This window comes from Pagrus major, chromosome 24 (assembly GCF_040436345.1).
Source record: "Pagrus major chromosome 24, Pma_NU_1.0".
Taxonomy (NCBI): Eukaryota; Metazoa; Chordata; class Actinopteri; order Spariformes; family Sparidae; genus Pagrus; species Pagrus major.
The window spans coordinates 2,667,538-2,684,744 of record NC_133238.1 but is presented as its reverse complement, the minus strand read 5'-3'; the positions used below and the strand labels follow the sequence as shown (position 1 = coordinate 2,684,744).

General features: G+C 39.7%; 1 protein-coding gene across 3 annotated transcripts; it reads right to left on the bottom strand.

Moving 5' to 3' along the window:
- Positions 1-122: 122 nt before the first annotated feature.
- Positions 123-10,242, bottom strand: pnpla4 (patatin-like phospholipase domain containing 4). 3 transcript variants are annotated; one of them, XM_073462421.1, is made up of 7 exons: positions 10,100-10,242; positions 9,047-9,235; positions 7,207-7,301; positions 5,777-5,912; positions 5,376-5,441; positions 4,416-4,568; positions 123-459 (listed from the first exon to the last, which is right to left on the bottom strand). In XM_073462421.1, exons 2-7 carry the CDS (start codon positions 9,224-9,226, stop codon positions 328-330), a joined length of 762 nt encoding a protein of 253 aa, XP_073318522.1. In that variant the 5' UTR covers positions 9,227-9,235; positions 10,100-10,242; the 3' UTR covers positions 123-327. The 3 variants fall into 3 exon arrangements, with proteins under 3 accessions (XP_073318522.1, XP_073318524.1, XP_073318523.1); XM_073462423.1 differs by lacking the exon at positions 10,100-10,242 and adding an exon at positions 9,751-9,777; XM_073462422.1 differs by lacking the exon at positions 123-459 and adding an exon at positions 952-1,447.
- Positions 10,243-17,207: the final 6,965 nt, after the last annotated feature.

Genomic DNA, 17,207 nt, shown 5'->3' with positions numbered 1-17,207 from the left:
TAACACTTATCTGATGGAGGCTCACAATGATACACACACTCTTCCATGCTCTGCTGTATAAATATACACTGAGGCCTTGATCCTGGAAAAAAGCATCTTTTTGCTTCACAAACCAACACAGGTGATGTTCACAGACCGGTCAGTGCACACAGAGCTGTTTCTCCATAACATCACTCTTGAAACACTTGGTCTTGATATTTTTTTTGTATTTATTGAAGAAAAACTAAAATCACACCAGAAATAAATACATTAAAATTCATAAAATGCATTCTGTAAACGGTACTTCATGCTTGTTCTTAGAGTTCTTTCCATGAGGGAATCTGACTGTCAGCTCATCCAGGCCTCTCTCTTCAGGAACCTCACAGCGTCATTGAAACCTTCATCACATAAAGACTGCATGCTTCTGGTGGATGGAGGGAACAGAGCCTGGTTCAGACGTTTGATGTTCTCCAAGGAGAACTGAGGAAACACAAGAAAATACTACATTTAGGTCAAGTCTTCATGAAAATCTGTGACAACGACAGAAAGTAACATGCAGTATTTACTCTTAAAGAAGTTAATAGCAGACATGGAAAACAAAAAAAAAGCATCTCATGAAGTTGGCTCAACAGTCTGTATGTGGACAGATTTTTGCCAGCGCATGTTCTAAAATGGGGTGTTTGAAGGGAGGCCTCCTGCAACAGCTGTCAACATGTTGATGTTACAACCCATGAGTTCTCAGAAGTCATTACTACATTAGTAAATGAATACTCAATACTTGTGGGTCACACCCATCTTTAAACTCAGACTCCATTTTGATCTGACTACACACCTGACAAAAATCAGACAGACATACAGACATTAAACACCTGGCAAAGTGCTCAAGACCGCTTCTGTGGTCGATTTCATCTGCCGGCCTGGCTCTATTTGGTTTGACTTGGCACATCAGCCCGGGGATTTGCGTTTCCATTACAACAGGGCTGCCTGCTTGAAGTGTCTTTGACTGATGACGTGCTTGGCTTGTGTAGTGGTGTAGTGGTAGCGGCTGTAAATAGTCTTCCTCCCTGCAGCAGGGAGTTATTTAGTCATTTAAAAGCTTAATTATGAAGCAGCACAATCAGGAAACGCTGGGTTTTCACCAGCAGTAACTTGACATGACTCCTGAAACATCTGAAAGCAAACATGATCAAACAGTAAAATACAGTAGAAAGTACTAGCAACACAGGCTCATTTGAGGGAGAGAAGGTGGTCGTCACGCGTCGCCTGTGTTCGTGTGATGTCGCCGTGGCCCACTTGGATGCTGGGCGGGTGCACTTTGGACCTTCTCTGGAGAAGGTCCATCCCGGGCACGGCTTGGCTCAACTCGGCGCGGTCAAACTGGTAATAGAAATGCAAATCGCTGCGGCATGGTTTGACTCAACCCGTCCTAACATGCAAGTGGAAAACCCCAATAGGTGTTCTATTCATTCTACCATGATGACACACACACACACACACACACACACACACACACACACACACACACACACACACACACACACACACACAAGGTGAAATCAATACCAGCCACACTGTCAGGGCTGGTAATAACTCTTTTCAACAGCAACTTGTTTTTCAAGAAATAGTTTCCCATGATCCTCTTGGTAATCCACAGAGCACACTGACAACAGTTGTTCTTGGAACTAATTATTACAAGTGTATTGTGGATTGACAGTATTTGCAGCAGCAGGACAGTGAATGTGTCAAATAAACTACAGTGTGTATTCACGGCAATAAACAGTGTGACTCACTGATGTGTTCTGAATAGTTGGACAACAATGGAGCTCTGTGGCACAGAGGATTGAGGCTTTATCAGGCTTTGATACACACAATACTTGTTAGTGGGATGCCTTCATTGTTGGTTTGGGTCTACACATGGGATTTGTTGAAGAAAAATAAAGATTCGCCAGTTAACCATTTACAACATCACACAATCCTGCTGCTGGAAAAATGCCCTAGAACACCAAATGTGGATTAATTTGCCAATTTGACCAATAGTCCCCAACGAACGCACTACTTCCTTCTGTTTGAGTACGGTTTGAAAAACAAAAATACAGTGACCAGATGTTTTAAAAAATTAGAAAGTTAAAAAAAGAAACTATATTTTTGTGTCGATTTATGTCTTCAGTAGGAACTAATAACCTCAGGGCTGAGAGTCGCAGACATGGTAGCAAAGTCAGAGAGTATTGAGAGAGAGACAGTCTGTTTTTTCACCAGATTTGTTGATGGCAGGATAAATAACTCACCAACCAAACAACATAAAATGATTTCAAAGAATGCCCCCCAGGCTGTATGGTGCTCATTAAAGGGGCACTATGTGGTTTTGTAGAAGAAATTCAAAACTCAGAAATATGTATTTTTTCCATAATTGAATAAACAAGCTGTTCTCTGAGGAAAATAAGGTCCAGAACACTGTTTGTAGAAAGAAGAGAAGAGTAGAAAAGATTTTGTTTATTTAGTTTGTATAGGTAGAAACAAAAACAGCCAATGAAGATCTTTCTCTTCTGATCTTTCCTCCCAAAAACTACATACAGGGTATATACAGAAATTCTTAAGTTAAATTTAATACCTTTTAATACCTTTTTTAATACCTTCACAATTTTTTTTAATACCAACATGACTTCGAGCTGCAACTGTAGTGGCAACCTTTCGAACTTCAGTGTTGGGGGTAACTAATTATAAAGTAACGGATTACTGTCATTGAATAAGTGTTGTGATGCTTACAATTCAAATCAAGTACCTATTATTACTGGATACTTTGTTACTTTTTTGCCTCAATAAAAACACTGACCTATACACAATTATTTGTTATTTAATCCTAACCCAAGACAAAAAATTATTTCATTGTTATGTGTAGGAAGAGCACACACCACTTCTCCAGCGCTACACTCTTTCTTTCACTATCATTCTATCTCAATGAAGACAAAATAGAGAGAGAGAGAGAGAGAGAGAGAGAAACAAACATCCAACAGAATCTTTACATGCAGAATTCTGCAGATACATTTTACACGTACACAGAAACACACCAACAAATGCATGTAGAGCAGAATTAGGCAGATACCCACTGATAATTAACATTCAACAGAGAACGCTCAACTTCTTTAACCACCTGAAATCCAGCCAGAGACACCCTCCACTCCAAAGCCCTCCAAACTCTGAGCTGAGCCCAGAAGAGTCCCCTATGTCAGCTGGTACTGAGGCTAACTGCCCCCTCTCAGACACAGTCTGACCAGCCTCACAACAACACTGCTTTCCAAACACCAATCAGAGTAAAGCAAATTATAACACAATGTAAAGAAACCTATCTGGAACATTGGAAAGAAGAAACTAAAAGCCAAAGTAGATTAGAACGTTATCTAGCCCTAAAAAGAGATGATGAATGAGCAGAATATCTCTCTACTGTCAGAGATAGAAAGCAGAGACAGATCCTCACCAAGTACAGGCTCAGTGACCACAAACTGACCATCCAAACAGGAAGACACAAACAATCATGGCAACCAAAAGAAAACAGAACATGTGGTCACTGCTTGACAGGTGAGGCTGAGACAGAGATGCACTTTCTCCTACAATGTACAGCATTCAACGAAACCAGGAACATTTATTTTAACAAGTTATAAGGTAATCTCAGACTTCATATCAAAATTAAAAATACTCCTGGGAGAGGGAGACAGGGCATACCTGCTGCCCAGTATGTGTCAACCAGTGACGTGCGGTGAGGTTCATGGCTGGTGAGGCACTGACTCCATCAGAATCAGATTTACAAATATATGAACCCCACAGAGTAGATTATTCACCATTTGACAGCAAGGGCTGGCTCAATTCGTGGCAGCGGCAGCTAGTAGTGGCACTTCCTGCCTTTCACTCCAGTTGCCGGTGTCTGAGGCAGTCACTGTCCTGCCATGGCAACTGCTGCTGTTACTGCTGCTGTTATGGGCATTTGTTTTTATTTTAATTTTATAAAACAGTCGTCAGTGTTGCATTAGAATCGCTGGCAGTAGCATTTCCATTACGTGATTTCTGCATTAATTTGGTTTTATTAATTTATTATTAATTTGGTTTTTACTATGTCATAGTGCACCTTTAAAAGAAGGAAGAATTCATCATGTACCACTTCTTCAGCTAGCTGTATTTCAGCCATAACACCCCCCTGACAAATACCATCAATGCAGGGATCTCTCTCTGGCCCAAACCTTAAAAATTGAGTGCAAAGTATCATATTTATTTTCCATTTGTAAATTCACACTGGCATATTTCATGGCATGGCTTGTCAGAATGGTGCTACTTCTTTACATCAACATTACCAGTTATCTGGATGAAAACAATAGAGATCTTTGAATCCTTACGTATGTCAGATTCCCCTTTTCAGACCAATTTGATAAAAATAATACAGTACCCACCATTACTTTCATGTTGGCCAGTCGGAGTTGAGTGTTGAAGGACCCTCTGTGGACAGGACATACATCCTGCATTCCAGCAAAGGGAGACACAGTGATGGTTCGTCCCACGGGCAGTATTGGCAGGCTGTCGGTGAACCCTCCATCAATCCACTTCTAATAAAACAAAATCAAGCTATGATACTACCAGACTCCCAGGTCATACAATGTCTAGAAGTAAAGTTAAGACTAAGGCAAAATGATGTTTTAGACTTCCACAGAAGTTCTGCTGTTTGCATTTGGGGAAACTCGGAAGAAAAGCAGAGCAGTGTGTTCTTATTATTAACATGTTCAACGGTGAGGAAGTGAAATAAGCTTATTTCATTTCCTTTCACAGAGTGATTCCAAATGGATATTTTTCACCACAGACAGACTAACATTACCACTGGCTCCTGACATTTAAAGGTTCAGTGTGTAGGATTCAGTCGCAGATCCTAAATCCTACAGATTGCAACCAACCAAACACCCCTCGTCTCAGCCTTCCCTACGATTGCCACTAAAAACACACACACAAAGTTAAAGGCCCTCTCTAGAGCCAGTGTTTGGTTCCTTCCTGGGCTACTGTAGAACCATGTATGACTGTGAGTGTACACATAAATGTGGCTAATATCATATTTACTTTCTGCCACTAAATCCCCCTAAATCTTTAAAGAAAACATGTTTGGATAAAGATATATTATAAAGATACTAGACTTGCTAACAGTATCTCTTCATGGTCATGTGTGTAATTAATGAATTCCAGTGGAACTTACAATAAAGTTTTATTGTATCATATCAGATTGTATCATATGTGTTATCTGACTTTGCAGGTTACAAACACAGTGCCTTAACGTATTTCATACAGTCAAAATACTTGATTTAATACTTTGGACACACAAATGATGAGACAGTAAATATCCCCAACACCGTGAATGAGCCCATTACCTGTCCTTTGAATTCTACTGATTTCAGTCCAGCATAGACAGGCACATAGCTGCTGGCCAGTAGAGCCTGGAGAGTGGGGACAGTCAATGAGTTAACACTGAACCCTTCAGCAGGAGGTAGCTGGACACTGAACATTTTTAATCTTGTCCACAACTAACATGAGAAATTCTTTCTGTAAATGTCACATAATGGGGAGACGATGGCTATATTTAGGCCGTCAAACCCACTGCTGATATACAGTATGCTGACAATCATTACACAAGTGTTGACTTTGTCATACTCATTTTCTGGTCGAAGCAATAAAAAACAAAATCTGCATTTGTAGAATGATGGAAAACAAGGATGTAAAATAATCCTAAACATTCAGGGAACAGTGCTGTTTAGAGAGTGGGGGTGTGTACCTGTATGAGCTCCTCCCTGGAGGTAAACCTGGATACAATGTGGTTCTTGCCACTTTTAGAGTGCGTTATTGAGACGTAGAGGCGGTCAGAAGCCAGACTGTGAGCCTCACTGGGTAGAATCTCTTCAATCCCCTCCCTGGAGAGTATCCACACACAGATGCTCATTTTAATAATAATAACCCCACAAGGCATTGTAAACAGGTCTTTGTACAGCAACATGTAATTATTATATTACTCAATCTGTTGAACATAGACCAGACCACCAAAATACTAATGAGGGTTTAAGGTTTAGTGTTTTATTTTATGTTTTTGTTATTATAGGTGTTTCAGTTACACTTGGTAAAAAGGTGGTAATTACCAGGTAACATACAAGAAAATTCCTTGAAATGACCCCAAATTACCACAATAGCTGCCTCAAAATTAAAACTATTATTTGCACAGGTACTTAAATGATTGCAAATATTAACTTGTTTTCCTGTTTTTTTGCTAATATATTGTTTCAAAATATAAATGGGTGTTGGTGGGGACTTTCCCAGAAAATATCACAAGCGGCGCACAGTTAGTGACACGTTCACCCAGCAGTGGTTGGTCAGCCAAAGAGAGTAGGTGGTTCGCCATAACAGTTTTGTTTGTCCTGGTCTCTGCTAACGTTACTGTTAATGCTCATGGCCAAACAAATAAAAATAAAATACCTTTAACAGCGGATGATGAAACTTTAAAAACAAGTGCAAGTCGCTTTCATGTGGTGTTGTTATGGAAGCATGGCAAAGCTGGCAACTGACAACTGACTGACTTCACACAGCCGATACTGGATCTCTGGGAAGCAGTAAGGTCCAATAATACACCTGCAATTACTGCTTCCAGAAATTTTCGAGATTGCAAACAAAAAGCAGCTGTGGCTGAATAACTTTAGTCTAGTTTAGTTAGGCAGGTATTTGTTCATAAACCAAAGAATTCTGAGCTGATGAAATGTCAGAGGACCACCAAAGTTATTGCAATTCATCTTGAGGGCAACATGGACGTCTGTACTTAAGTTGATGGCAATGCATCCAGTGATTGTTGAGAAATTTCAGTTTGGATTAAAAGTAGGACAGACTGACATCCTCCCCTGAGCCCCCACTGTACTTCACTGTGTAACTAAATGCAACCTGCTTATCATCTTGGAATGAAAGAGGACTCTGATGCTCTGACGTGTAGAGAAGAAGCTCCCACTGTCCCACACTGTCCTCACCATACACTGCTCACCAACTGATATTTGGTTCATATTGCAATTCATTTGTGAGTAGTTGCAAGGTTTTGCATCACACAATCTTGTGCCGTGATTTTTGACACCCCTTATACAAATCTTATATTTGTCTACAGTTGTGGTACATTATACACGACTGCTCAGACCGACATCAGTGTTTCAGTGATATGTGCTCAGTAATTACCGTAGTGTGAGCATGAAGTTGTATCCAGGTGTGACGGCTCCAAACCTCTGTCGTCTCACATCGTTTGCAAACCTGTAGGTGAACTCTTTACAGTGCTGCAAGAGAAGGAAAAAAACACTGTGATGACATCAAACCTCATTCAGTTACACCCACATGCTCATATCACACAGTTTCAGTTTTTTGGATGACTGGTAGTGTGGTCACAATAGAAATCAGTTTCAGCGTTTGAGAGAATCAAGGACAACAAAGCTGAACAAAGATAGGTCAAAATAAACACTATTATGTGTAGCACATACCAGTAGGTAAAGAGATAGCTGAATAAATATAAGTCCTTATAAGATGCTTATTAAAATTATGTTAATAAGACTACATAAGTATTAATAATAGCATAATAATATGTATTGTTACTTATAGACTTTATACAAAAGAAAACAAAAGAAACAAAAAAAAAGAACAAAGATGAAAGGTTGTTGTTATATGACTGATCTAACTGTTCATCCGAGTGACGGCCTGTGGGTTATTCTGTGTGGTTGTTTTGGAAGTCAGCTGTCGAGCCAAAGACCACAGTTCGAGATGGCATTACATTTTGTGAGTGCGATACCACTGGATATTTTTAACGAGACTTTGGGCATTGTCAAGCCTTGTTTGTGGAAACAAAAAATCTTTTTTGACCAGAAGTCGGGACAATTCCAAGCCAATTTCAGCCAAAACACGATCCTTTCCTAACTCAAACTAAGTGGTTTCTGTGCCTAAACCTAACCAGTCTATAAACACATTGTTGTCACAACATAACATTGAAAATTGAACCTAAAGAAATGTAAAGTTGCAACATAAAACATATAAAGCTCAACATATCTGTGGTTTTTAGAAACATACATTACCATCATTTATTCTTGGCATTGTTGTAGTCTGTTTCTGTCCTGTTTGGTGCCCGATCAAAACAGTGATGGATGTACACAGGACCGACTGGTTAACAGCAGGCCACTGCATTTGAATGGGTTAAATATATGATGCTCACTCAGGAGTTAGTATCCTGTTTAGAACATTATTATTTGTTACACTATTCACTCATTATTTATACACCAATTATTTTCAGTTTCTTTTAAGTTTTCTGTCACAGTTGGGTGGAGTTTAGGCAACAGAAATACTTGGTTAGGGTTAGAAAAACATGGTTTGGGTTAAAATAGACCCTTTGAAAGAATAACTTCTCCCATGTGCCTATTTTTCAAGTCTTTGTCCCCCCAGTCGTTGAGCTATGACATTACAAAAGCGTGATTGGTCAGTTGACGGTCCTGGAGCGACATTAATTAAAATGTTCTAGTATCAGCTGGATGGACAAATCATGACCTAGATGACTGAGAATCATCTTCTATTCTCTATCTCTATTTAAATTCAACTTCGATCGAAGTTATCCGTGTATTCTCCAAATATTATGATCTTGCTTTATACTTCTTTTTGCTAGTGGGTGTTAAATCTTACAGTAAGAGGATAGTCAGTCCTCCAGCTGGGATGTCAAATCTTTCATGCTGAATATCTGAGAATGGCACTTCAGCCTCGCAAAATCTTTAATTCCACACTCACAAAAAAGTGTCAGCACTGCAGAAGAGGAGATAATAATGGTAACAGTGGAAAATATGACTACAATTGTGACTCTAAAACATTCTGATTTCAGTGTTTTTACTCTCCAAATTATATAAAAATGTATATCCCTATTTCGTTCTGTAAAACGCCTCAAAGACCCCTGAAGGTTTGCCCAACCTTACTTTATTAACCACAGTACTAGTGTATAAACTCTCATTCTTTTCTCTCTGCAGACTGAATGAGGAGGTGAACACTCTACCTCTAACTTGTCAGGGGCTGTGATCATTACAGCAGCCACCAGGGCCCCGGCTGAGGCCCCCGCACAGGCCCTGAGGGAGCCCAGCAGCTTGTCCCCATTGCGGAGAAAGGCCCCCACGGCACCCAGGTGGTAGATCCCCAAAAAGCCACAGGCAGCAAAGGACAGGTTCACTACTGTCATCCTCAGCACCTGCACAAACACACAGACATGACACAAATCATCAGTCAGATAAGATTAAGAAGATAATTATTTTACTTTCAGTGTATCTATTATGGTGTAGGGCTGGACAATGTGACCTTTGAAACCCACAGGACTCAAAGGATCCACTGCCAGGAGTTCACAGGACACCCACAGAGGTCCTGTGTCCATGCCTTAGTGAATTCACCATTTAGTCCTAATGTTGTCACTGATAGGTGAAATACACAGGCTGGTTTTTAAAAGGGACCAAAACCTCTGCTGGCTTCTGCTAAACGAATCAACTAGTTCTGATGAAACTCTACTACTAGTAATGACAGTAACAACAACATCAACAGCAATAATAATAATATGATAATAATAATGTGATGATCAAATATGCTCCCATTACTTAATATTGGAGGAATTTTAAGACCTTGCATGTTTCTGTGAAATGTCATTCTGTATGATTTGTTCAGGTTGTGTTAAGTGTAGAAGCCTGTGAAACATATCAATGAAATATATCATACCTCAGCACCGCTGAGTATTTCTGTACTGTAGAGGTCAGCTGAAGCATAAAGAGACACATTGTGTCCATTAGACAGTAAAGCTTCATATTGTCTGTACATACAGGTCACACACTGATGTACGTGATGAAAGTTTGTGTAATGAGAGAGACAACAGGCAGAGCTGACAACGGTGCTGAACTCACTGTGGTTTCTGTGGACTTTTATAACACTAGTGAATATCACATTGGTCAATAATAATTATTAAATAATAATTGGTCAGTAGCATTTACACAGAAAAACCGCAGAGAGAAATACTAGCAAACGGTACTAATGTAACCTTTAGTCAAGCTGAAGAGAAGAGGGGACGTACCGTGTTCTCAGTCTCACATAGAACACCTCTGGCGTTAGCTCATGTTGACGAGTTGTGTCTACTGTTAGCTACAGAGGTAACACAAGTGGTGTCGATAAAAGGACATGTGTGCCGAGGTTTGTTACTAAACTACACCACCGGCTCCTGAGCAGCTTCACTCAGTGACTACAGAGGATAGTGGCCGGAAACGGTAAACAATACCGCTTCCGCTCACGATTTTCAAAATAAAACCTCCCCCGTTAGGGACTATTTGATCCGCCTTACTTCAATCCGCCTTAATTGACTTCATTGTTTTACATGCAGTATCGATTCAGTATCGATGGGGGGTCAAGGTCTGTGCGATACATTTGTTAAATGCCGTACTCTAAGTTACTGTGGGGGGTCTAACAGGAAAATGAGCCATTGTTTAGTTCAGCCTGTCCAGTGTAATAAATATGGAGGGTTTTAACGGACGAAGCCAAATATTTAAATACATAAATGTTTACATTATTGAATGCTCAAATAAAATAAAATATATAATATATAGTTTTATATATAACTGTATATGTTATAATAACAATTTAAATATATATGATTATAATTACATTATTTATGTATTTAGTTCTGGCTCTTAAAACCATCCATATTTCCATGTTCTCATTTCAGTCAAAAAATGCTCAGACCCGAATACAGCATGGCCCTGAGCCAAGCCAGACAGTGATAAACTGTCAGGCAGGTTTTTTGGGCATAGCATACAGTTATCTGATCCACCTGGTTAGATCAGTGGTTAAGGCTTTCATGTTAACATTCCTCTTTTTTATTCCAGTAAATGTTCCAAAATGTTACCTCCCTCTAAGGCACGCTAAGAAATACAATGCTAACAGTTTTTTTGTTAATGTTGTGTTATGTTTATAGATTATTAACATCTCTATAATGCTGTTGATATGCATTTTGTGACATACCAATTTCTGAGTTCTGAATAGCCTGTTTTTGTTCTATTAAGAAACTTTGCAACACTGCATTCTCAACATCAGTCTGTAATACATACATTACATTTCTGTAATGTACATACTTTTCAAGATTACAGCATATTTTATTCTGCAAATTCTGTTTTTAACTTTAATTATAAGGATGAGTGTCAGATCTGGTCACGTTACCCAACAGATTCCATTGGCCCATTCACAGTAGAGTCATGTTTCTGTATCGTTTTGTACATGTGAGGAATGACTCCTGCCTCCTTTGACATATCAGACCAATAAGGTTTAATTGTCGTGGCCTCTTGATGATACACGATACAACTTGTTCAGCACATAAGCTCTAACTCACAGAAACACAGGAGCCCAATTAAAAGTCTGTTGCTGTGGCAGCTTTTGTGTCAGGTAAGACTGGAGGTCTGTCTGACACAACACACACCTTTCATCCACAGCTGCTTCGAAAACACAAGAAAAATCATGTCTTTGTGTGGAATAAGCCACACATTCTCCAGAATGAAGATCCTGAACATCTTAAATACTTACAGTATTTGAACAAAGCGGCTATAATTTCAACCCAAAAAGTAGTAATGAAACTCCTCCCACAGGATGTCATATAACAAACCAAATAATAAACCAGAGTGCACTTTTATTATTAGCTACTGTGTCATTTTTCCACCTAAAGCAGTGTCCCTGGAGTGCAGTTCTTCCTCTGCTAACCCTTCAGTCAGCACTTATTTTCCATGGATTCTCTGCGTTTTGCTCTCCCTTGCTTTCCTGGCACGTCAGCACAAATTTCCCGCTCCTTTAGTGTTGCTTATGATTATGTATAGCCTGAAGTGGCTTAGGTGGGTTACACACTGTGAAGAAGGAGCAGAGCTTAACTCAGTCAGAGGAGGTAATGGTGTTTGTGGGCTGCTGAAATAATGGAGGGATGATAATGCATTTTGTTTGGTGAACAGTCGACGAAGATGCCATTGATGGTTTTGAGGCAGCAGAAATGTTTCACTGTCTGGAATGAGTCACAGCATGACGAGCTCTCACGATGATGAGTTGATGATGATTTGACTGAAAACATTTATTTTTTTCGTTATTCTCAGAGTGATCTTTGAAAGTCTATTAAAATATATACACTTCTTCGTATATTAATGTTAAAGACACAGTTCTGAATTCGGGAGGTGCATGAGGAAAAATACAGGTTACAGTAGCTTCATTTACTGTAAGAAACATTTAAAGGGTAGAGGTTTCATGCCAGTCCACTACTGGTCAATGTGTTATTACTTTTATGATATATCATTTGAGCAGAGAAACCCTGCAGCATGATGTACAATTAGATTATTTAACTGTTCACAAAACAGAGTCATCAAGTAGTGAAGATGATTTTGTGGTCTTCTCACTTCTTGAACAAAGAAAAATAATTACTGCGTCCATCCGATCCTGAAAACCAGACAAGAACAAGGAGAGTTTCACCTGCTGATGAAGGAACTCAGAATGATCCCGATCACTCCTGGGTGTATGTCAGGATGTCAGTGGTCCAGTTTGATACACTGCTGGCTATGGAATCACACAATAAAAAGAATACCACCAATTTCAACAAACTACTATGTCTAAGGTTGGGCCATCAGAAGAGTGCACGCTAGTTTCACCTGGATCTGCACATATTCAGACAAGATCATGGTGTTTAATAAAACAGACTGATCTCAGAACAACTACTGTCCTGAGATCAGTCTGTTTTACTAAACTCTTTCTTTCTTTTAGTGGCTCTGAAGAGTCAGACAACCCTCTAAAGGCTTTTGACGGATGTAAAAAAAACACAGAAAACCGAACCAGTTCCATAAAAAATGAATGATGGACAAAAGTTTCAGAGTCAGTGTGTAAACAAGATTGACACAACATGAGGTTGTATTTATTTTTAAACGTGACTTCAGACAAAAAGAAAATGTACTTGGTGTGCAGAGGCCTTAAGTCAGGCTGCAAAGGAAGCAGCAGAGGAAGCAGCAAAAATTGGCAGAAAAGCCCGATCACACTGAGACGCATCGCTAGAAACACAATGAACAAAGCAGTACCATTCTTTTCCTAGGGTATGCTGCGCCTGGCAGGCGCTCCTCACCTGGGCTGCAGGTTGCTTTTTTCTAGCAGTTTTTAGAAGTTGAAGGCCGGATGTGCATTCAGCCGAGCTCCACGCATTTTCTTCCTGGTTGTTCCTGTTTTTTCTATTGTACTGTAATTTTTTGTGGCAATCTCTGGCACAAGAATTTCCTTCAGGATTAATAAAGTTCGATCTCATATTATCTTACACACTGTTTTGTCCAAAAGAAGCTTTTTCAATGCATTTTTAAAGCGACTGCACCTTAAACAACGAGTCCCTGTGTGATCGGGCCTTAAAGCAGCTTAAATAACGTGTCCTGTCGGAGATTTTCCAATTGGATGCATAGAGGGAATCAGCTGAGCCATCAGCTGAAATTGTGAGCTGGGCTTGACTTGACTTGTCTGCCAGAACCAAAGTTCTGTTCAATTTCTCACATTAGCAGTTGAGTATGAGGTGAGGTCAGTATGCCAAGTCATGGTTATACTAGCATTATTTTAAGAAAGCAGTTTTTTTTCCCCATGAATGAATGTGCTGCTACAGTATCTGTAAAATGAAACAAATAAAAGAGTAGAACAGGTTTTGAAAAACACAGCTGAAAAAAATAGTACAGCTGCTGTGATGTGACCTCGCCTGTTTATTCAGAGCCTCTTTTCAATCAGAAGCCAAGGAGAGCAACACATGCACCAAAGCAACGTTACCCTGACTCCTTCAACATTGTCCAAGTACCAGTAGAGGTCAAAACTCATGATTCTTTAGTATTTAGCTGTGATTTAATTATTCCCCTTGATAAAGGAGCTGGTAGTTCGTCAGTGGAAAGCCTGTGGCAATGAAAGCGCATGTATGGGACATACTCTAAGCCCAGAATCCATGAAATTCAAGGATAAAAGAAATGAAGAAGTCCAATTTCAGATATCATTCTCATTATCCAGAGAAAAGTTATAATTAAGAGGCACTTGCTGGAGGGAACATTATCTGAGTCACATCCACTGTGAGGAGTGGGCTGTGTGTTTCTGTGTTTAGCTGGAAACAGTGGGGGTAATTATACTTCTCAGGGCTCGGGCCAGCTGATAAAGTCTTAAAGGCTTTTTTATGGGCAGATTGAGGAAAAGGCAACCCCCTCTTCCACCTTTCCCCTCTATATCCCCACACAAGTGGTGCTGGAAAGACATCGCAAGGTCATACAGATAAAATAAATCTGTTAAAAGATCAAATAGTTCCTGTAGATCGAAAAAACGAAACGCGGAGCCAAAGCAATAGTGGGGAGAAATCAAAGTGAAATTGAAAGCAGAGCTGAGAGGCTGAGGGAGCGATGGAAGGATAGCATGTGGGTGTGAGGACAGAAGGAAAAAACAAAAACAGAAACAGACTGGATGTGACAGATGAGAGGGGAGAGGTGATGGCTCGCTGAAAGGCCATTAGGACAATCACATCAACACAGTGTAAACATGTACCTGTCATATCGCTGAGGAGAGAAGAGAGATTACTCACCATTGGAACATGATTCATCATAATGTCGGCTCAGTATTAGAAGAATTTTGTTTGCAAAGCCCGGGCCCTTTGAGGCTAATTAAAGATTAGTTACTGACACACAACAAAGAGTGCTGCTTTCCTGCACAAACACACAACAAGCAGCCTTGATTGAATTAAATCTGAGCAGAGATTGAGCTCAGGCTGAAGTGACAGCACAGTTTTGGCCTGAGTTCAGATGTTAATATTCAGAGGCAGCGCATATGTACAAAGAAGGACAAATGCATCGATCACAGGATTGAGCAGTAGCCCGTCGTCTACTGAAATCTTACTGTGTCTCCTCTGGAAAATGGAGGACAAACTATGTAAGGAAAGGAAAATTGGATATCCTTCAGGAGGAGGAAGGAGGAAAAACAGTAATTGTGATTCTTCGAACGGATACACAGGCGGGGGAGGAAGAAAAAAAAACCCCCAACAGTATCACATTTAGGCCCAGTCGAAACTCAATCGCTTTCTACAATGGGACAAGTACTTGAAAGGAAAGAGCTAAAACTTTTGGGTTCTTGGTGTAATTGGACAACTTCACATCCAACAACAAGACTGCAGCATCCCAAATCTTTGCTTCGATTTGGACATGTCACAACAAATGACCAACACACAGCCTGGTCTGTTTGTAAGCCTCAGTGTGAACTAAATCCCTTCTTCTGTTCACCGTAAAGTTATCATCCCTGGAAGAAATGCTTGTTTTAAAAAACATGACCCCATCTTATCAGCTATGATCAGTATCTAGATACATTATCTGGGTAATGACATTGATCAAACACAGATTAAACCCTATCCTGCCCACATTGTGATAGGGTCTCAGTATAAATCGGGAAGGTGGAGCTGGAGGAGTAGTCAGGGTCGGGCTAGATGTTCAAATTTTCCAGCTATGATTGCTGATATATTCCTGTGGGTGTTAAATAAATGAAAAATAAATGGAAACAAAACTCAAGCTGTCAAGAAAGAAAGGAAATATTATTACACCTATTTTCCTTATGAACAGAAAAATACAACCCTACACCTTCTGGATTCAGGTGTCTTCCTTTAAACCAAACTAAGACGAGCTGATCGATATAATATGTAAGAATTCTGCATTAAGATGATGAAAATGACTAGACTTTTGTTATTTGTTGAATTGTGTACTTAATGTTTCCAACATTGTTCACACTAGAAGAAATCCAGATTTACTCCGGGTGCCGGTGGGTTCCATTTGTTAGCCTCTCCCTATCACTTGTGGGAGAGAGTCTAAGGACTAATGGTCTAAAGCGCATGGTGCAGGTGCATTTAGGGCGTGTCTAACTCCCTTGCATTGATATGAGACAGTGGTACTCCTCATCGCTGTGCTACAAGGATGTGGTGCTTGGCTGCTATCAAAAAATGCACTGATATTCAACTGAGAAAAAGTCACTTTACAAAACCAACCAGATCACATGTTATTTACCAGGAAGAAAAGGAGTCTAACTTCACAGTAGGTCTCTGATGGTAACTCAAACAACAGAGGCCATTAAATTTAAAACATAGTTTCTTTGAGAGTCCACATTTGTTGGGTCTCCTTTCATCAGAGATATACTTATGTTTAATTCTGATATTCATCGCATTACCAGGCATAGAATACCCCATCTTTTACTGATAAAATTACAGACATCAAATAGCAATGGTTATGAATTATTGCTACTTGCCAAACCTTGAAGCTAGTTACAACACTGTGTCCTCACACTGTGGGTTTTTCAGACTGATTAAATATTTATCTTTTGTTCCAAAAATAAAGCTGAAAATCCATCTCTGAACTGGGAGGAACAGACACCAGGGCTTTTGTATCATTATTAGCTCCGAAACACATTCTCATCTTGCCTTTGTTTCATGTCCGTATGACATTACATTCCACTAGAACACAGTCTCCAGGCTTTCCTTACAGATTTTGTCAATAACTATATTCAAGTTTGATATGGGCTTCATATGAGCTGTTTCTGTTTTTCACTTCACACATGGTCTTCAAGAACTACAACCACTTTTAAGAATCTTGCTGTAAAATTGGCATAGTGAGCAATAGACTGACTTTCAATCTGTGTAAAATCCTCTCTTGTGCCCCCATTGACCAACCTCAGATCTTACTTTCTTTGAGAAGAGCCTTTTGAATTTAAGATTAACATCCTGACTTTCTCTATTGCATTATGTGCAGCTGGGTTGCTGTGTGCCCACAGTTAGTAATGGAGCGGTCATTAAATTGCACTTTAGTATAGCACTTCCATAAAGTTGTGGGACTCAAGAGAGAAAAGTTAAAAGTAAAAGTTAATTCATAGTCATTTTACAACACTGGGGTTGTAAAGTGAAACTAAGTTTAGTCTTCATACTGCATAACAGGAAAAAATAAAAACAAATGATTTTATACAGTGGGGTGTGGAGGATGAGTTGAGGAGTCTCACAGCCAGAGGAAAGAAACTGCAGTGGCAACGGATACTTCTGTATCTTTTTTGCGTATCTTTTGGTGGGTTATGCAAGAACCATGTCAGTTTGTGATGTTTCCAGTCCATAGCTCCTCTTCAAACGTTGTCAAGAATCT

Bases quoted from the DNA above. Each gene is read 5' to 3' on its own strand.
- pnpla4 (XM_073462421.1), bottom strand. From the start codon at position 9,226: ATGACAGTAGTGAACCTGTCCTTTGCTGCCTGTGGCTTTTTGGGGATC. The intron at 7,302-9,046 runs GTAGAGTGTTCA...CTTCTCTTGCAG, and splicing joins CAGCCCCTGACAAGTTAGAG to CACTGTAAAGAGTTCACCTA. The intron at 460-4,415 runs GTGGGTACTGTA...GTGTTTCCTCAG, and splicing joins TGGCCAACATGAAAGTAATG to TTCTCCTTGGAGAACATCAA.